The sequence below is a fragment of the Salmo salar genome, chromosome 14 (assembly GCF_965601325.2).
Source record: "Salmo salar chromosome 14, fSalSal1, whole genome shotgun sequence".
NCBI classification, from domain to species: Eukaryota; Metazoa; Chordata; class Actinopteri; order Salmoniformes; family Salmonidae; genus Salmo; species Salmo salar.
In genome coordinates this window covers 26,775,646-26,796,616 of record NC_138304.1, presented here as the reverse complement: position 1 = coordinate 26,796,616, position 20,971 = coordinate 26,775,646, and the positions used below count along the sequence as shown (strand labels likewise).

General features: G+C 43.6%; 2 protein-coding genes across 3 annotated transcripts; one reads left to right on the top strand and one right to left on the bottom strand.

The window, feature by feature from the left end:
* Positions 1–438: 438 nt before the first annotated feature.
* Positions 439–4,006, bottom strand: buc (bucky ball). Its single transcript, XM_014140490.3, has 7 exons — positions 3,907–4,006; positions 3,630–3,686; positions 3,336–3,494; positions 1,574–3,259; positions 1,347–1,457; positions 1,117–1,218; positions 439–1,037 (listed from the first exon to the last, which is right to left on the bottom strand). The coding sequence occupies exons 2-7, from the start codon at positions 3,634–3,636 to the stop codon at positions 1,006–1,008; spliced, it is 2,097 nt and encodes a 698-aa protein (XP_013995965.1). The 5' UTR covers positions 3,637–3,686; positions 3,907–4,006; the 3' UTR covers positions 439–1,005.
* Positions 4,007–4,194: 188 nt separating this feature from the next.
* rnf31 (ring finger protein 31) lies at positions 4,195–14,157 on the top strand. Of its 2 annotated transcripts, none has more exons than XM_014140431.3 (23): positions 4,195–4,538; positions 4,876–5,077; positions 5,280–5,426; positions 5,659–5,814; positions 5,903–5,959; positions 6,130–6,298; positions 6,378–6,537; positions 6,681–6,820; positions 7,045–7,217; positions 7,367–7,600; positions 7,927–8,256; positions 8,532–8,717; positions 9,042–9,248; positions 9,396–9,569; positions 9,806–9,904; positions 11,007–11,096; positions 11,225–11,339; positions 11,978–12,090; positions 12,333–12,443; positions 12,615–12,663; positions 12,750–12,846; positions 12,975–13,140; positions 13,226–14,157. In XM_014140431.3, the coding sequence occupies exons 2-23, from the start codon at positions 4,877–4,879 to the stop codon at positions 13,274–13,276; spliced, it is 3,225 nt and encodes a 1,074-aa protein (XP_013995906.3). In that variant the 5' UTR covers positions 4,195–4,538; position 4,876; the 3' UTR covers positions 13,277–14,157. The 2 variants fall into 2 exon arrangements, with proteins under 2 accessions (XP_013995906.3, XP_013995905.3); XM_014140430.3 differs by having other exon boundaries at positions 6,678–6,820.
* Positions 14,158–20,971: the final 6,814 nt, after the last annotated feature.

Sequence of the window (20,971 nt, the reverse complement as noted above, 5' to 3'; positions counted from 1 at the left end):
GGCTACGTTGTGTTTATATTTTTGTCCAGTATAGTTACGTCTACAGTCCCCATTGTCCAATGATCAAGTTGAAACTTCAGGTGTGACGTTAATGGTCATCAGACAACATGTCACCCATTACAGTCAGAATAAAGAACTGTGGTGATCACAAGGCTGTGCTAGCTTCCAGATTACCTTGAACAATTCATAGACATGCCAATGATTAAGACTGTTACAATAGTACAGATGTGAAGTGGTCTGCTCTTCCATGAAGTCCATAATGCAAGGATAGCCATCAATTACATTTTGGGCCTTTCAATTACTGAGCCAACTTGTAGAGCACCATCCACACCTTTCATGAAACTGAGGCAGCAAAGTATTCTTCATGATGAATGTAGCCCTCGTCTCTTAAAATAATAAGTCATTTTTTAAAGTGCAATGCAAGGATTTTAATGACACAACAACACTGTGCAGACAAGTAGATGTCAGTTTGTCAACATTACACTGCAATGCTTAAAATATCTGCACAATAATAAAAAGACACATTTAGACTGCCTGGCTCTTAGCTCCAAACTAGCCCAACAATTATTTTGCCACTGCATTTCCACTGCTTGATACATCTTATTACCTGGGCTTCATCCTCAGTGAACGACACAGACACTGAAAAGAGTTTAAAAGCTGCAGAGTAGACTGGACCTACACCTCCCAGGTCCATTCTGGTCTGCAGGTCAACATGGGGGTTAGCGTCACAGTACGGTCAGTGAGGCTGCAGCCCAGGCTGTGATTAGGATGAACACACAGCGTCCAACATGACTACCATCAAGCAATGGAAATGCAGGCATCTACTGTGTAGCTAGTTGTTGAACTGCCGCCTGAGATTCTTTTTTAACCACGTATACAAACATTACGAGTGTCTATTAATTTATTACAATGTGTTTTGTGTGCATTTCATAGTGCAAGTGAATTTCTATATTAGGTAATACATTTAGAATAAATATATTAGGAGCGGTGCAATTCTTAAATAGGCTAATATCTTGTGCCCCTTCTCTTTGTGGTCCCTGAAAAAAAGAAAAAAAAAATTGATAATTTTGAACCGTGACAGAAGTAGTAGTATCTATACTGCAACACAACCCTTACCTCTGCCCCTCTGGCAGCGAGAGAACTCTGATTCTTCATGATCGTCATAGTCAGTCCTTCGGGGCCTCTGCTGAACAAATGGCCTTCTGCGTGGGGGTCTCACTGAAGAATAGAGAGGGAGGCATGAGCTGGGACACCAATAACAGCCAGGTCAAACAGTGAATGACTAGTGAAAAGTAGAGAACTGACAAAGGCAATGGGTAACTCGGCAGTTTGAAAAGGAAACTCACTTTGTTCTTGGGACCCATTGTACGGTCTCCAAGACTTTGGCTTATATTTGGCACCAGAACTCCCCCAGCTATCTTGGTCTGATGCCATAGTGCCCTCTCTCCAAGGTTTCTCTGGGAAACATGACAAATTCACAACATCACATTTGTAATGAATGACACGAGGATTAAAAGTAAAAACACTATTTAGGAGGAGACATCAGACGTCAAGAGATGAAAAAAAATCTTACCATTATAAGGCCTGCATGGAGCATTTCTTTGTCCTCCTTTCCCTTTATACTTGTCAGCTTTGACAGTAGCTTTATGGTCCTCACAGTAGTCAAAACTCCAGAGGTAACCGTGCTCCTGCTCTTCGTGACACATGACTTCATGGTGGTCCTCACAGCAGCCCCTCTTTGGTTTACTGTTAGGAAACTGGCGAGCAGAGGGCTGAGGCACTCTGTTAGGGTGATGTGGCTTCTTCACAGGCACCTGACAGGCGCTCAACAGCTCCCCTCCCTCATTGTAGTCATCTTCCTCTAGTGCATCTTCATCCGTTTCCTCCCGCTCAACATAACGGCATGGCCCTTGTGAGTCGCCTGGCCTCGACTCTTCCGCCAGGCTCAGGCCACAGCTGAGACAGGTCTTAGAACAAGCTGGAAACCCTTCTACTGGGTTGGATTGAGTTGGTACGTTTTCCTTACCAGAGAGGTCAGGTGTGTCGCAGGTTGCCTCGGCTAGCTTGCCGCCTCCCACATACAGGTGACCACCAGAGATAAGGTCCACATCTTCGATATCAGTGGAGAAGAGCTCGTCTCTTGAGGAGAGCTCGTCTATGGATGGGCTGAGAACACTCTGGCGCTCCTGGGCCACTTGCGGGTAGTAGCTACAGTAGTAGGCACTCCCAAGCGGGGACAGATGGCTTTGCGGTGGAGGCACCAGACTGGACGCAGCAGAGTCAACATACCACAGTGGATCGTCCAGCAGCATGCCTGTAACCTGATCACAGGGCAGCCTGAGGGTTCTGTAAGGCAAGTCAGAGGACTCTGCCTTGGAGGCTAGATTTTCTACAGGGTCCTTCAGAGCAGAGGCGGAGTGGGATGGAATCAGAACCTTGTCGCAATCTAGTTCTGGAGCCAGACAGTCAAGTGAGTGGTGGTCATGTGACGCACCATTCAGTTCAAGGCTCTGTGTCAAGGCCCCAGAGTCACATTTTACATCCTCTGTAGTATTAGGATGTTCTCTGGACTGCCCCTCTATCCCAGGTTCTTCAGTATTCAGGTGGAGCGTCTCAGAGTGGCATTGCTGCCTAGACTCCTCCAGACTCTCCTCCTCATGGACAGAAGAGCTGTCGATGGGCAGCACCCCAGAGCCCAGGGACCAGCAATTCTGCTTGGCCATCTCCAGGCAGCTCTGGCTAGATTCTGCATCATAGACCACTGCTGTAATAGTGGAGTCACTGAATACGCTGCTGGACAGAGGGGAGTCCCTCTGCCTCCTCTTACCCTGCTGGGGTTGTCTCTGTGGCAGAGGTCTCAACTCCAGCTCCCTACCCTTCCCACTGAATTCCTTTTCCACATTCCCAGAGGAAGAAATGGTTGTCTCAGAGGTTAGGGACCCTAGGTCAGATTTAGGGTTTAGCTCACTGTCTTCAGGTGGCTTCTCATTGGTTCTGAGCCTGTCCAGACTGTCGATCAGCTTGTGGACAGTGTCGCTCGGATCAGTTTGAACCTCTGAACATGCGGTCTCTCGCAGTACACAGGCCTGTTGCTGGTAGTGGTGGCGGTACTGGACGTCGTAGGTCGCAGAGGAGATGTGGGGGTTAAACACCCTACTGTAATCAACAGGCTGCATCGGAGCCTGGGGAACCACATAGCCAGGATACTGCATACCAGTATATGGATATGGAGCCATATATGGACGCACGTAAGGAATAACTGGAAATAAAGAATGTTTTTATTAAAATGTAAATTAATTTGTTTAAGATTCTAGAAACAATGTGTGCTATTGTACCTGATGGGGGAAGACCATACTGGCCATATGGGTTCATATTCCATTGGTACATATTATAATAAGGTTGAGTTGGTGGTTGAACATAGAAAAATGGTCTTGTGTGATTAGTTGGATGGTGTGGTTGCCCAACTCCCATTGAGTGTGAAGGATTATTCATATCTGAATGGAACGAGAAATGAATTAGTTGATTTGACACTTCATTTCACCACAAATAATCAATTGAGTAAAGTTACAATTTATCAAAACCCAGTAGACTAATAAATAAAACCCAGTAGACTAATAAACAACAATCACCTTCCATTGCTTGGTCAGGGCTGAAAGACACAGCACAGGATATTATACACCGCAATTCTAGTGCAAATAGGAAACAAAAAGTTAACGTAAGCCTACACACATTAGATGGTCACCCTAAATCGGTGTAGAAACTGGTAGTGTTGTAGAGGCCATGCCTTCCATTCAAATAAGGCGACAATCTGACTGCATCCACGAACAACAAGAAATATGTATTATGCCATTACATTAGAGTTATACACCTGAAAATGACGTGGGGGAAAAATGTATAAGGACTTACATGTGACTGTGACGGTCCAACAAAAAAACAAACCGTGAGACCGTAGGAGTGCACGAAACGAGAGCAACACAAAACTCTCTCTTCCGTCACCCTCCCCACCATATTTATCACCTACTGCGCGTGGACATTGCAACACGCGCGCCCCACACCAATTAGCGTGTAATCAACTGGATATTTTTCAGGTGAGCCGACAGGCAAATTAGGCAATTAGTCATTTTCACCACAAGGTGACACCAAAACTTCACAAAACCATGTACTGCACTGCAGCTTTGCGACGTTTCCCCAGTCCAAGCCATATTGGCTCCGGGATCTCTGTTTGATAATTAGGTTTTGACACACAATGGCGGTGCACGGCGGTTAGTTTCTTTGCGCAAAGCAGAATACGGCATTTTTCTCACGCAGTTGTTTACATTCGTGGCTAGTACTGCAGCTAGATTTTACTACGACCCTCTTACTACTTTTTTTTAGAATAACATTTGATATAAAAAAAAATATATAAATACATGTTTTTAGCGCACAAGTCTGTATTGGGGTGCGTGACATGGTGTTTTGAAAGCACCCGCTTGTGAATGAAATGCCATCTCATCGTGATTCAATGGCTGTCACTGCAGACAGTTGAACGAAAACACTGGGTAAGCAGATAGCTTATATGACAGTATTTTCACATAGGTAGAGATATCATTTCCACTTCAACTTTAGTTAGCTAGTAATTGTGTTGTTGCAAATATAGAGTACTGCAGATGCAGTAAAAGTCTCTGGTGGCTGTGTGTGTCCCTTGATATGACAGCCTTGTGATTTAACAGCCACGCACTGTCGCGGCTTACAGGTAACGTCTTATGAATGAATGAATGGATGTCAGTAAGGCAAGCATCTTGCTCATGTTCGTCAACCCTGCCTGTGGTGTGGCATTGCCCTCAATGATTTGCTATCTGATCTGTGTGATGATGATGACTGATGTCTCTTTTCCAGGATGGCTAGTACCCTTTCAGACCAGCTAGAAGAGGTACGATGCCATGCGGAAGCTTGTCTGTATTCCACTGGCTCAGTGCTGGAGGTCCGTGCAGGAATATCAGCCATGGCCAACATACCCTTACCACCATCGGTCAAATACCGCTACATTGCTGCAGAGACCATGATAATTGAAAACGGCGTCAATAACAACAGGAAAGAAGTGAGTTAGAGTGTGGTTGAAACAGTAAACAATGTCCATATAACAATGGCATAATCACCTTCACTTAGCCTACATCTTGGAATAGTGAACTCCTTTTCCCTCTCTCTCTATACATTGTGTTCATATTTTTGTTCACTGTCTATTCTTTTCTCAAACTTTTTCTGTATCAAACTTTTTTTGTCTTTGTCCTCTCTCCTGCCAGACCATAGGTTCCCTGCAGAGATTGTCCACAGCACTGAACATTCTGGAGAAGTATGGCTGTAACCTCACCAGCTCCAGTAGGCCCAAGTACTGGCGTGCTGTCAAGCACAACAACCCCGTCTTTAGAGCAACAGTAGATGCCATTCAGGTGAGGATGTCTTCAATACAGGCAGGTGAGATTCTGGGTGGTGATATGTAGTCTACTGTCTTGTCACTATTATCTTATTGGCATTATGTTGATATAGGCTTAGTTCAATATGAGTCTATAGCCTACTACCTTGTTAATGAAGTTAATTGTGTACACACCACAACACTAACGTTATACCAATAGTATTGCATAAAACCCTCTATATCCTTTCCTCTACTCTGTTCTACCCCAGGGAGGAAGGGCAGTGCTCTGTCTCTATGGTTACTCCAATCAGCAGCCAGATGGCCTGAGTTTCCCTGATGAGGTCGTGGAGCCTGACATTGAGAAGGTCGCAGCGGTCACCTTGGAGGTCATGAGTCTACGCATGGAACTGGACATGCTCATCAAGGTCTGGACCAATGGCAGTTATTCTGAAATATTTCAAAGAGGTTTCTAAAGTCAGTTGAATTACTGAGTCGTTGTTGATGTTTTCACAGGAGGCTCACCCCCACCCAGAGTTCTTTGAGAGAATTATCCCATCACTGAACCAAAAGGTATTTTTCCTTTCTCCCATAACCTATCCTCTTCCTCTCTGCCTTCTACATGTTTTTTTTGTTCACCCTATTTGCCTTTCTCTACTTCAGACAGTTTTTATATTTGTGTGGTTTTGTGCCTGGTAGTTTCCACCACCATCAGATGACTGAATTCTCCTTTATGATTCCAGGATGACTTCGGACCCATTTCTGATGCGGTAGCTATTCCCTCCAGCCTCAGAGAGAGCCAGCCCCTGTACATGTCTCTGGCCTCCCTGTCTCAGTCTCCTACTAGTGCCTTTCTTCCAGTACGGACTGCTAACGCCTCAACCTCCACCTCTATCTCTACCAGACACACAGGTTGGAAGTGTGTGTGTGTGTGTATTTTTTACATCTGAAACTTGCATTCAACTTTCCTTGTTTCTCTTCCCCTTCGCAGACAACTGCACTATCTGTGCTATATTCCCAGTGGCTGCCCACTGTAACTCTTGTGTCCAATGGCTGTGTACTGAATGTGATAGACTGTACCACTCCTCTGCAGAACGAGCCAATCACCACAGGACTGTCGTGACATCCTCTAAAATGCGAAAGAACCACAGGTAAGACATGACAAGTAAGACAAATTAGAAACTGACAGGAAAGGGTGAGAATCGCTACATTTTCAAAGGGGGTGATTATTGCTGAAATGCAACTCCCTGTGTGTTGGGCACTAGATTCACTTCCTCCCTCTCTTTCCCAGCAGCTCCCACCTGTCGTGGCACTGTGCCCAGTGCACCAGGGTCAACTCCCACCAGGACATACTGTGTGAGACATGTAAGAGACCACGCCTGGCCTCCTCTGGCTCTGCTAAGGATGAGTTCTCACAGCCCTTCACCATCACTGGTCAGTATACACACACACACACACCCAACCAACAATGTTTGTGTATTAATAGTGGTGGTTTGCCTTTTTTGCACTCCAATCAGTCTCACTCCTCTGTATTTCTATGTATACTTGTTTATTGTCTGAAAATGGATAGACACACTTGGTGTATATGAGCTGTTGAGTTAATATTCACCTCTTCCATAGTCCTTTGTTGAGTGTGTTTTCACTATGCATGTCACCAGAGTGGCAGTGTAAAAGCTGTACGGTGGTGAACGCGGGCAGTAGTATCCTGTGTGAGGTGTGTGAGCGCCCCCGCCTGGCCACCAAGCCTCCGGCAACCCCCACACGCCCCCCTCCTACACCCAACCGGCCTGCTGCTCCGGTACTGGGTATGCCAGGAGACCCAGACAGCCAGGTAAACTGCTGTTAAAGTCAATGCAGAAGCAGCACATTTTGAGTTGAAATGAATGTTTATCACCATGTATTACAGTTAATGTTGTTCCTCTATTCCTATGAGTGTCTGAGCTCACGCAAATGATCTGTTCTTCTCCTATCCTTTTGCAGTGGATGTGTCAGTTCTGTACTTACGTCAATTACACTCCAGCGTCAGTGTGTGAGATGTGTGACCTCCCCCGCCCCGAGCCCGCCAAAATGCGAGTCAAACTCCACCCTCCGTCCCAGGTCAAAAGGGTCCCCGTGTTGTCCGTCAAACCCAAAGACCCGCCCATGGAGGACCCTGATTTGAGGAGGCAGAAACTAATGAGGGAGGAGGGGCTAAAGCTGATCCAGCTCATTAGAGTGAGTGAAAGCTTTCTGTTTTATCTATAATATGGTGTATAATCACATTACCCCACTACTTGTAATATTGCAAGCTATTAGCTAATTTTAGATTCAGAAAAGTCTTTATTGTACCATTGCTAGCCAATTTGGTTGCAGTACTATTAAAACTACAGACTACAGATTTCAGAAAACAAACATTGTGTAAAAATAACCTTAGCATCCTCTAGGTGTGTAATATACAGTGTGGTGAGTAGCAGCAGCTGAGGCCTAGTGAATATGTATGACAGATTGGTTTCTTTATTTCTCGCTCTCTCTCGCTCTCTCTCGCTCTCTCTCGCTCTCAGGATGGAGAGAAGAAAGGAGTGAGTCCAGAGGAGGTGTACACAGGCATGCGCGTCTCCGGGGACGGAAACATCCTTCCCTGTGATTGGCTCAAAGCGGAGCTACCTCACTTGCTCGACCAGATCTGTGCCACTTCGTCTCGAGCAGCAGACCTGAAGGCCGGACAGAACCAGAACGGTGCTGGTACTACAGAGGATACAGGTGTGGAGGAGGAGCAGACCAGAGGGGGAGGAGTGACCCTGTCCAGGGCTGAGGCCAAGCTGGCCTGGCTGTCTGCAGGGGGAGACACTGAGAGAGCAGCGAAACAGGCTCTCAGAGACAGACACTCTAAGGTGAGAGACAGGTCAGAAAGTCTATTGCCCACTAAGAAATGGTCTAAGGTCAGTTGTACCGTCACTTTTTTCACTTTGCTGACAGCTATGTGCTGGTTTCCCAGACCTAGATTAAGCCTAGTCTTGGACTAAAACTGACTTTCAATGAAGATTCTCTACTAACTATTTTGAGTCCCGAATTAGGCTTAATCTTGGTGTGGGAAATTGGCCCCATATGTAGGAGATTAGCCTTCGAACACTCAAGGAAGGGTTTGGTCTCTCATGTACTTTTGCAGGTAAAGGAGCTGTGTTCTCTGGGGTTCACTGATGAGGTGCGGTGTCAGGAGGTTCTGAGGCAGAGCGAGGGAGAGGTGCGGGGGGCTCTATCTCTGCTGCAGCGACCCCTCATGGAGCCCTTCCACCAGCGCATGTGGAGCGACCAACCTGAGCCACCCATCGACATCAACCACCCCGACAAACAGGTGGGTCACTGGGGCACTCTGAACTCCACTATGTGCTTTATTCTGGCCATACATTTAGCTGAACACAGAATAGCTATATTGATGATAATCTGCTTATACCTACCACCATTTGAAAGGCCCACAGGTCATACATGTTCTTCAGTCATCTTGACAATTGCTTGATGTCTCATGTACATTGATGTTTTACAGTGATAAGAGTTATTTTTGAGTGAGGCATATCTCTCCTTTCATCATTCCTCTGTATCTGTTTGTCCACTTCCCTGGTCTGATCGCTCTCTCCTCACTCTACCCCCTCCACTCCCTCCCTCTTCCCCCTGGGGCCAGCGTGTGTGCCGAAGGCTGCTGGCGGTGTATGACCTGCCCAGCTGGGGCCGCTGTGAGCTGGCCCTGTCCCTGCTGCAGGAGCGTACCGCCCCCTACTCCCTAGACGACGTGGTACAGGCCGTACGCGAGTCACATGACCGAGACTTCATCCGCCGGGTGCTGGCCAAAGAGTGCCCCATCTGCCTGTCAGACTTTCCCCACAGCAAGGTACTCTCTCAAGTGTGTGTGTCATAGCACAAGCTTGTCTTTACTCAAAATGTAGCAGAAGCTTTTCTCTTTAGTTTTTTTTGTTGTTGCAGTATCCAACCCCCCCAACTCTCCTAATCCTTTCTTCCTCTCTCTTCCCTGTTTCAGATGCAGTCTCTGACCTCCTGTCAGTGCTCGGTGTGCTGTGGCTGTTTCCAGCAGCACTTCACTATCGCAGTGAGAGACAAGCACATCAGAGACATGGTGTGTCCCGTCTGCTGGGAGCCTGACATCAACGACCCCGAACACCTCAACAGCTACTTCTCCACCCTGGATATCCAGGTAGTACATCACACAGAGAACAACGTCACACAACATCTCCCTCAGATTCTCTCTTTGAAGAGGGAAGAAACTGCGAGAAAAAACACAATTCCAGGATTTCAGAGGCTTCTCTCCCTTCAAAATGCAGTTGTTGGTGGTGTCAGTGTTGTCTCATGAGATCACAGTTTTGTTTTCTGGGTGTGTGTATGATGGTAACACCTGTAATCATATTTTCCTCTGCGTGTGTGTGTGTGCAGCTGCGGGAGTGTCTGGAGCCGGAAGTGTATGATCTGTTTCATAAGAAGCTGACTGAACAAGCCCTCATCAAGGACCCCAAGTTCCTCTGGTGTAGTCATGTGAGTTCTAATCACATAATAGCCTTGAGTGGGTTTTTATAGTTTTATTTCCTATGTGTACAAAGGCAAAGGAAAATTTTTATATTATGTTTGTTTCCAGACATTATTTGCTAATCCCCATTTGAGGCTGTCATAAAAAAAAAAATCACAGTAATCACACTTCACTAGCTAAGAAATGTAGTGCATTCGGAAAGGATTCAGACCCCTTTCTACATTTCGTTACGTTACAGCCTTATTCTAAAATGTATCAAAATTGTTTTACCCTCATCAATCTACACACAGTACCCCACAGTGACAAAGAAAAAAACAGTTTTTATAAAGGTTTGCAAATTTATAAAATAAAAAAACTGAAATATCACATTTACATAAGTATTCAGACCCTTTACTCAGTACTTTGTTGAAGCACCTTTGGCAACGATTACAGCCTCAATTCTTCTTGGGTATGACGCTACAAGCTTGGCACACCTGTATTTGGGGAGTTTCTCCCATTCTTCTCTGCAGATCCTATCAAGCTCTGTCAGGTTGGATGGGGAGTGTTGCTGCACAGTTATTTTCAGGTCTCTTCAGAGATGTTCAATCAGGTTCAGGTCCGGGCTCTGGCTGGGCCACTCAAGGACATTCAGAGACTTGTCCCGAAGCCACTCATACATTGTATTGGCTGTGTGCTTAGGGTCGTTGTCCTGTTGGAAGGTGAACCTTTGCCCCAGTCTGAGGTCCTGAGCAGGTTGTCTTCAAGGATCTCTTGGGGACCTTCAATGCTGCAGGCATTTTTTGGTACCCTTCCCCAGATCTGTGCCTTGACACAATCCTGTCTCGGAGCTCTACGGACAATTCCTTCAACCTTATTGCTTGGTTTTTGCTCTGACATGCTCTGTGAACTGTGGGACCTTATATAGACAGGTATGTGTAATGTGCAAATGTCCAATCAATTGAAGTTACCACAGGTGGACTGCAATCAAGTTGTAGAAACATCTCAAGGATGATCAATGGAAACAGGATGCACCTGGGTTCAATTTCGAGTCTGATAGCAAAGGTATTTCTGTTTTTTATTTCATGAACTATTCCTGTCTTCCCCTTCCTCCCCTCCCCTTCCTACTGTCAGTGCTCCTATGGGTTCATCTATGATGGAGACCAACTGAAGGTCACCTGTTTCCAGTGCAGGAACAGCTTCTGCGCACAATGCAAGAAACCTGTAAGTGACAAACATCCACTCTATTTATGTGTGAGAGAGGGTGATGGAAGGGGATTTTTCTTTGGAGTGAAGCTGGAGCCTAATCTGTATATCATCCTCTCTTGTCTCTGTCACCTTGCATTCTCTAGTGGGAGTCTCAGCACGGTGGTCTGTCGTGTGAACGGTACCAGTCCTGGAAGAGAGAGAATGACCCAGAGTACCAGAGGCAAGGCCTGGCCGGATACCTGCGTGACAACGGCATCAGTGAGTCTCTCTCTCTCTCTCTCTCACACACGCACACACACCTTCTTAAACACCTCCTCCATTGAGAGCTACTGTAGCGTTTAACCAGGAAAGGCAGGTACTTGCGGAGGTGTGAACGGCCAGACACTTGACTAGGTGTTGAGCTGAGAGAGATCAAATTGGTCTTACTCATAGTTCCTCGTCCAAACCAGTACATTTCATTAGCATCATGAATAACATTCCCATAGAGGTACTGTAGGCCTTCTGCCTGAACTAAGCCAGAAGACTAAGGACAAACCGGACTGTGCCGACGAACAGTTAAAAGCAGCAGTTGGCCCTCCTATCGCCTCTGACCGCATAGAATATTGTCTGTCATTTTCTGTTCATTTCTCGACAATTCATGTTGAATTGTTACCTTTCATCGACATTCAGAAGGTGTTCTACTGCACCTCAGTAGGTGTTCTACTGTATTTACCTTTAGACCCTGTTTTACCAAGTTAGAGCAAGTTAGACCCTTTTAAATATTTACACTCTCTTCCATGACCTTCATTTGTGGGAATTATTAAAACTCGTTTAGTTCCTTTCCCTGATGCATTCTCATGTGTACTCTCCCAATACCCCGGAGTCGTTTCCCTGAATTGACTTCCTCTTTCCCTCAGCATGTCCAAACTGCAGGTTCCAGTATGCCCTGTCCAAAGGAGGCTGTATGCACTTCAGCTGCTCCCAGTGCAGGTACCAGTTCTGCAGTGGATGCAACAACCCCTTCCATACTGTAAGTCTCTTAAATGGCTTGGTGTGTTTGTGTTGTTCATTTGTGCATCGTTCATTTGTGCGTCATCGATTGTGCTAGTTCCTGGCAAGGTTTTATCTTATGGGAGTTGAATTGAATGTCACTTTAATGTGGGTGTTTGTTTTTCCTTCTCTCTGCCACTCTCTCCCACCCTTTCTCTCTTTCTTTTCTCTCTCTCTTGCGCTCTCTCTTTCTCTCCTTCCTTTTCTCTCCCTCTTCTGAAGACTTGTGCAGTGATCCATTGTAGTGTGACAGGCCTGCATGCCCATCACCCTCGAGACTGTCTCTTCTACCTGAGGGACTGGGAGCCTGGCAGACTACAAGCCCTGCTGCAGGTAGAGACGCACACGACACACACACACACACGGATGCTCACACTCCATTACAATCACCATAACCACATTATAGCACCCTGACTCGCATTCAGTTATAACAGATTTTATTGCAAGAATATCTGTAGATGGACCGCATTAAAATGATTGTTTATTGTTATTGTCTGTTTGCAGAACAAGGGTGTTGAGTTCAATACTGACACCCCTCCAGGAACTCAAGCAGGTAAGATTCTATGTGTTTTATTTTTACTCAGAAAAACTGAAATGGAGAAATACTAAGATATATAATTTTCTTTCTCTCTATCTCAGGGCTGTGCGGAGTGATAGAGCAGAAGGATGAGAGTGGGCAGCAGACGGACTCGGCCTGTGGGGCTCAAACTCAGCCTGGCCATGCAGGACTCTGCGAGTATGTTACCTCTCACTGCCACCACCAGTATTTTTCAAGGACTCAAGGGAGCTTTAGAGAACAACAGAGTGCTCCCATGATAAACATGCATCGACGTAACTAACTGTTTTTTGTCTAATCTATTCCAGGAAACACTACAGAGAGTACTTGGTGAGCCTCATCAATGGCCATTCCATCGACCCGGCCCCTCTCTTCAATGCCAACGAGCTGGTTCCGGCCTGTCGGAGATACCAAGTGGATGACGCCCGGGGGGAGCTGGAGGACGACGTGACGTACTATACACGAATACTGGAGGTATGCTTTGATGGTCCTTGTGGAGGGATTTGTCTTTTTCCAAATATTTAGTCACTTGGTTTGAACATTTCTAATCTTATTTCAGAAACTTATTGATGAAGTACCACTTGGAGACAAGGTTCCACGGAAGAAATGAAAACTACTTGTATGTTCGTTGAAGTGTTTTTAGTATTGAGTGTTGGGATTTTGGCTCAATAGGCCATCAAATGTGTTTGCGTCAATGTGACTGTTACAGCACACAGCAGAAAGCTATGCTTACATCCCCATTATTGTGCTACAGTTATTTATGAATCTATATTAGGGATAAATGCTCAGTTGCACATTCATTTAAAACAGAGAAGTATGAGTGTGTGTGTGCATAACATTTCAAGACTGATAACAGGGTTACAGCTTAAATAACCAGTTATATTTAGAGGCATCGCTTCATTGCACACAGTCTGGAGGTGCATGCTCTCAACTGTATATTTCTGTCTGGGGGAAAAAATATATATATGTCTGGGGGGAAGAAAAAAATATATGTCTGGGGGAGAAAAGATATATATTTAAGCACCCAATAAACCACTAGATTTTCACACCAACTCTAATCTAGCACACCTGATTCTAATAATTAGCTGGTTTATATGCTGAATCAGGTTAGTTAAAACTGAGGTTGAACTGAACCTGCAGGAGGGTAGAACTCCAGGAACGGGGCTGGAGAGCCCTGCAATAAACCAAAAGATCAATCATCCACTATGGTTCTCAGTCATGCTTTTTTATCCAAAATGTTTCTGGTATGCTTGCTGTAAGGGAGGTAGTTGTGTGCTCAGAATAACTGCAGGGTTGACATAGTTACGGGAATTTTTTTTTTGGGGGGGGGGGGGAGAGATTGGACCAGTACAGCGCCAGAGGTAGGATTCCGCTTCAAGACTGGACATTTCCAAACTGGAGATTGTTTCCCCTCCAGGTATCATTGTGAAGTATTTCTACAGTAAATGAATCATACACAATCATTTACAATAAACTTCAGATTTTACTTGAGATATTAATTGTTTTCCCTTAATTGCATTTGTCTTCAGTGTCAGTGAATTATGACTGAATATCACTTTGTGTAAGTTGGCTATGACTAATGTGGGACTGATTATAAAGGATGTGGCCCACTGTGTGTTGCAGCCCCAAGCGCTATGATTAGCGGCCACTGTTATTCACTGTTCTGACTCTGAAAAACACACAGAGCAAGAACTTTAACTCAGACCTTTTGAAATTGCATTTTTTTTCTACACCGGGTTTCAATGTGCTTATTGACTTACATGTATATTCTCACTCTATTGTTTGCATAAAATCATGTTTATTAAAAAAAAGGAGCAGCCTTGACATTTTACGGTCAAAGAGTTTTTCAAAACATCTGAGCTTGAACAAGCCTAATGACGGCTCAAACATGAATAATCATACGTGTATTGCGGTTTTTCGCTCCTCCCATACGAAGTCAGATGAGTCAGCTGCTGACATGGCTGCTAATGTCTTGTGACAGATGAACTCTCTTGTGCTTGTCTCTAGGATGTTTTGGGAAGCGAAGCAGCCATTGTCTGAGATAGATATCGGTACGGCAGCAGGATCAGAGACAAGTGGAGAGGGGGCAGGGAGAGCCTGCAGGTTTATGGGTACTTCTGTGATGGTGTCTCTGTGCCACAGGGCATGCGTTGGAACAGAGCAAGGCACACTGCCAAAAGTCAGAACTCGTATTTGTACCCACTGCTTAGGCCAACCATCCAGTGAGTGCCCTGAAGAGACGGGTCCTGATGAAATGAACAAAATAGGAAATACACTATACGGCAACATGTTTTCCTAACATGTAACACACACCTTCAGGTCGTGGTATTTAGGTTAACCTAAGCCAGAATTGTCATGAAATATTAAGTTTTATTTCAAGCTCAGCCAAGCTATATCAATTGTGTTATTGCTCTATCTGCTCTGGAATTGACCTCTGGGGTAGTTTGACTGGGGTTGGTGACGATGGGGAAGGGAATGGCTTTTTAACATGCACCACAAGACCTGTTTGACCTTCATTATCCACAGCCAGATAGCAGCCCTGCAAAGCAAGTGTATCTGTGGAATGTTTATCAGCCAGCTGTGTCAAACTAAATTGGCTCCATCAGATACATTTTAAATGAGAACATTCAGTGTGTCAAGGGGCAAAAACTGAAGGATGACAAGTGAACTTGAAAAACACCAATATCATCAAGTGGGGAAATGGTAAACCAAAAGCTTGAGACCATAAAATATACGTAGTGGTAGGTTACGTTTGTTTACCACAACACTATATATTACACTGATGCGGGTTGTGATAGCGTTACAGAAGCCATAACTCAGATTTTTTTGCTGCATAATAGGCCTACAGTACAAGTCAAGCTGACTATCAAGTGCTTCATACTGGATGGATTTTTGACTGGCATGTGCATGGGCTGACATATAAAACAGGTTTTCTCTCAGGGGTCTGACAAAATGGTTTGCAAGTTCAATTTTCATACCATCACTATTAACAGTCAAGTCTTGTCCTCGGGCTTGCTGAAATGGAAGTGAAATGGAATCTACCAATCAGGTTGTAAGATTGGGAAAAGCTACAGTAAAAACTGAGTGCAGTATGTCAAGATTGGTTAAAACCATGATGAGCAGCTAAAGGGACATCCTTATGAAATCAATAGGTTTAGTACCGTTGGAAAAACTATCAATACATATTTTTGTATTTTACTGTCAACACTGAATGAATTTAAAGCTAAAATATCGAACTGTTGTTTAATGTATCAAGCAGGTTGGGCTTACAGTTGAAGTCGGAAGTTTACATACATTTAGGTTGGAGTTATTAAAACTCATTTTTCAACCACTCCACAAATTTCTTGTTAACAAACTATAGTTTTGGCAAGTCGGTTAGGACATCTACTTTGTGCATGACACAAGTAATTTTTCCAACAATTGTTTACAGACAGATTATTTCACCACTGTATCACAATTCCAGTGGGTCAGAAGTTTACATACACTAAGTTGACTGTGCCTTTAAACAGCTTGGAAAATTCCAGAAATTATCATTGCTTTAGAAGCCTCTGATGGCTAATTGACATCATTTGAGTCAATTGGAGGTGTACCTGTGGATGTATTTCAAGGCCTACCTTCACACTCAGTGCCTCTTTGCTTGATATCATGGGAAAATCAAAAGAAATCAGCCAAGACCTCAGAAAAAAAATTGTAGACCTCCACAAGTCTGGTTCATCCTTGGGAGCAATTTCCAAATGCCTGAAGGTACCACATTCGTCTGTACAAACAATAGTACACCATTATAAACACCATGGGACCACGCAACCGTCATACCGCTCAGGAAGGAGACGTGTTCTGTCTCCTAGAGATGAACTTACCTTGGTGCGAAAAGTCCAAGTCAATCCCAGAACAACAGCAAAGGACCATGTGAAGATGCTGGAGGCAACAGGGCAGAACTGAAAAAGCGTGTGAGAGCAAGGAGGCCTACAAACCTGACTCAGTTACACCAGCTCTGTCAGGAGGAATGGGACAAAATTCACCCAACTTATTGTGGGAAGCTTGTGGAAGGCTACCCGAAACATTTGACCCAAGTTAAACAATTTAAAGGCAATGCTACCAAATACTAATTGAGTGTATGTCAACTTCTGACCCACTGGGAATGTGATGAAAGAAATAAAAGCTGAAATAAATAATTATCTCTGCTATTATTCTGACATTTCACATTCTTAAAGTAAAGTGGTGATCCTAACTGATCTAAGACAGTGAAATTTTTCTAGGATTAAATGTCAGGAATTGTGAAATACTGAGTTTAAGTGTATTTGGCTAAGGTGAATGTAAACTTCCGACTTCAACTGTACTTGCCAATCTTACCATTGTAATAGCTAGCTAACTTGTTCAAGTGAGAGATTCAAATACAAACTGAAGAGAGAGAGCGAGGGAGTAGTCTATATTTTTATGTGGCTGATATGTAATTGTCCACAGAAATCGGTGGCCTGGGTATTTAGCCAATCTGCAGCAGTGAGGGAGGCAGCGAGGCCAGCTTGACTCCTCCCATCTCTTCGCCTGAACTCTGGTATTGCCCTGAGGGTCTGGGCACCGCCACCCAGGCATGTCACTCCCTCTCTCACACTCCTCTACAGATCATCCTGCTAGAAAGAGACAGGGCCAAGGCATGGGACAGGGTCAGCATCCCTCTCCAAATAGACCTTTAGATTAGAACACTCATGGGCTCCATGCAATGTCAACATAGAGCTTTTGCTGTTGAATTTTATTGAATTGAAGCAGCACTTGAGTTTTTGCATTTCTTTCTGGGTCATTCCACGAAATGAGTGCCTTTTGATATTAAGTCGAAATTGTGCACAAATATTGAATTAGAAAAACCTGTTATTAAATGAGATGCCCTTTAATATAGACCACATGGAAAATGCAATAAATCATTTTTTTTATGTGAATAAAATTCTGCATTTTGTCCCTCTGTGCATCCTCTGTGACTTCTAGGAAGATTTTAACCCCAACATTTTCTCAAGTTTTCACCATTATTGTAAAGCCCTAGTTTTTTTTATTTTTGCTTTGACAAAGTCATTTCTGAAGATTACAAATTATTTAATGTGATGAGTGATTCATTTTAAGGTAAAAAAATACATGTCCATCTTTTTAAGGTCAACCCTGTTACGTAAACTGAACTCTCGTTTTAATATGGTGAAACATTGAACATCTAATAGTCAAATCATAGTGTAAAAGTATGCAGGTGAGCTGGTTCTACTCTTTTCGACATTTTCTTGTGTTTTGTGGTAAAAAACTGAGCGGGTCGAGCATTATAGGTAAACTCTATTACCCATACAGGCTACAAATGTTATGCACACAACAAGCTTCCATTCGCCCTGTCATGAAGCATATATGGCTGATTTAAGATGAAATCGTCAACCCTGTTACTGTCATCCCTGTTACTTTATTTGGCACTTAATAGGCACTTACTATAGTAATTTGTTTATTTAACCTCTTGAGATGGGAGAAATGTGGTGAAATAAAAGGTTACACTACTCAAAAGGCACTTCATTAGTGAAACAACCCATCTGTATTACCAAGATATTGCCAAAAGCCCTCTGTTGGCAACTCCAAGGACGGTTGTTATTACTTTGGACCTGTTCCTATACACCACAATCTAGCACAAGTCAGCATGTAAGTAGCTGCTTTTTCATAAATGTCAGCGATACATGCATCATTCTGTGTTGTTTACCAATGAAAACACCTCATTTGAAATGTCATGGCAATTAAATCTGAGCTAATTAATTATGTTGCCCCCCTGTTTCCTCTAGCCAAACCAGCCCCCCTAGTAGACCATGGATCACAAGCACCCTCCCACTGGGCACACACTGGCCGAATCAACGTTGTTTCCACGTAATTTCAATGAAATGACGTGTAACCAACGTGGAATAGACAATGAATTGACATCTGTGCCCAGTGAGCTGGTCTCATACCCAGGGGCCAGACAGACAGTACCCAGACAAGATCTCTCAGAAGGGCTAGGCCAGACAGGCACAGTGTTCCCCTGCCAGTGGGAGTTACACAGCAGAACGAGTGACAGATTGACAGATTGAGAAATAATTAGAATATTGTACTCAGCCCATTGGCTGAGTTGGCAGTTGACAGCGGGTCTTTGATTTTGTTGTTGTCTGCTGCTTCTCTCTACCCCTCTCTCTCGCTCAGAATGACGCTAATGAAAATGAACCTTTATTGGTTGGTTAGTGACTTGTTACACTCCAATGGTTTGGGTATTTCAAACCCATTTCCGCTGACTATTTTGTCCACATTATTTTGGCACTGTACCATAGCTTTTCAATGTTTTGACACTTGCCATTTTATATTATAGTACAGTGCCTTCTGAAAGTATTCACACCCATTGACTTTTTCCACATTTTGTTGTGTTACAGCCTGAATTTAAAAGAAATTAAATTGAGATTCTGTGTCACTGACCTACACACAAAACCCCATAATGTCAAAGTGGAATTATGTTTTTAGAAGTGTTTGCAAATTAATTAAAAATGAAAAGCTGAAATGTTGTGTCAATAAGTATTCAATTATTTTCTTATGGCAAGCCTAAATAGGAGTAAAAATGTGTTTAACAAGTCACATAATAACTTGCATGGACTCACTCTGTGTGCAATAATGGTGTTTAACATGATTTTTGAATGACTACCTCATCTCTGTACCCCCCACATACAATTATCTGTAAGGTCCCTCAGTCAAGCAGTGAATTTCAAACACAGATTCTACTACAAAGACCAGGGAGGTATTCCATTGCCTCACAAAGAAGGGCACCTATCGGTAGATGGTATAAATTAAAAAAGCAGACATTAAATATCCCTTTGAGCATGGTAAAGTTATTAATTACACTTTTGATGGTGTATCAATACACCCAATCACTACAAAGATACAGGCAACCTTCCTAACTTAGTTGCTGGAGAGGAAGGAAACCCCTCAGCGATTTCACCATGAGGCCAATGGTGACTTTAAAACAGTTGCAGAGTTTAATAGCTGTGATGAGAGAAAATTGAGGATGGATCAACAACATTGTAGTTACTTCACAATACTAACCTAAATGACAGAGTGAAAAGAAGGAAGCCAGTACAGAATACAAATATTCCAAAACATGCATCCTGTTTGCAATAAGGCACTAAAGTAAAACTGCAAAAAATGTGGCAAAGAAATTAACTACCACTATTCATATTTTCAAGCATGGTGATGGCTGCTTCATGTTATAGGTGTGCTTGCCATCGGCAACAATTAGGGAGATTTGTGGGATAAAAAGACATGGAATAGAGCTAAGCACTGGAAAAGTCCTAGAGGAAAACCTGGTTCAGTCTGCTTTCCAACAGGCACTGGGAGACAAATGCACCTCTCAGCAGGACAATAAACTAAAACACAAGGCCAAATATACCCTGGAATTGCTTACCAAGAAGATATTGAATATTACTGAGTGGCCTAGTTACAGTTTTGACTTAAATCGGCTTTAAAATCTATGGCAAGAATTGAAAATGGCTGTCTAGCAATGATCAACAACCAACTTGACAGCTTGAAGAATTTTAAAAAGAATAATGTGCAAATATTGTACAATCCACATGTGCAAAGCTTTTCGAGACTTACCCAAAAGGATCCACAGCTGTAATCTCTGCCAAAGGTGATTCTAATGTGTATTGACTCAGGCGTGTGAATACTTATGCAATATATTTCTGTATTTTATTTTCAATACATTTGTAAACATTTCTAAAAACATGTTTGACTTTGCCGTTATGGGGTATTGTGTGTAGATGAGTGAGAGAAAAAAAATGATGAATACTTTCTGAAGGCACTGTAAATCCAAGACGTCTAACCCAGTTTGAAAAAGTTTCAGACGAAGCCTCTTCTCATGACAATCCTTGTTTGGTTCAGTGGACAAGCCTCCCTGTGTCACCATCTTTACAGTTAGATGCCAGTCTGAGAGCGGCTCTAGATAGCAAAGGCTACTGTCCCACTTTTAGCATGTCAGCTCTCTTACTATTCGAACGGACCTGTCACAATGGCATGTTGTCTCACCGCAGGTCCTCACTCTGTTTGAAATGTTGGGGTTTGTTGCTGAGCAACTACGGCTGTCATTAATAACAAAGGAAGAAGATTCTTCACTTGACAAAATTATCACATTTCATTCAAATTCAGAATGATGAGCAAGTTTTCTACCAGATCTGCTGATCGATATACATTTTTTCAATATTCATCACCTCTGAATTCTGCATCTGTGTGTGTTTTACATAATCTAATCATTGCAGATAGCAAGTGTAAAATGAACCCA

Coding starts and splice junctions, on each gene's coding strand:
- buc (XM_014140490.3), bottom strand. Junction 3,260..3,335: donor GTATGGTCTTCCCCCATCAG/GTACAATAGCAC, acceptor CTTTATTTCCAG/TTATTCCTTACGTGCGTCCA. Junction 1,458..1,573: donor TCCATGCAGGCCTTATAATG/GTAAGATTTTTT, acceptor CATGTTTCCCAG/AGAAACCTTGGAGAGAGGGC.
- rnf31 (XM_014140430.3), top strand. CDS start 4,877: ATGGCTAGTACCCTTTCAGACCAGCTAGAAGAGGTACGATGCCATGCG. Junction 11,097..11,224: donor GCGCACAATGCAAGAAACCT/GTAAGTGACAAA, acceptor TGCATTCTCTAG/TGGGAGTCTCAGCACGGTGG. Junction 11,340..11,977: donor CCTGCGTGACAACGGCATCA/GTGAGTCTCTCT, acceptor TCTTTCCCTCAG/CATGTCCAAACTGCAGGTTC.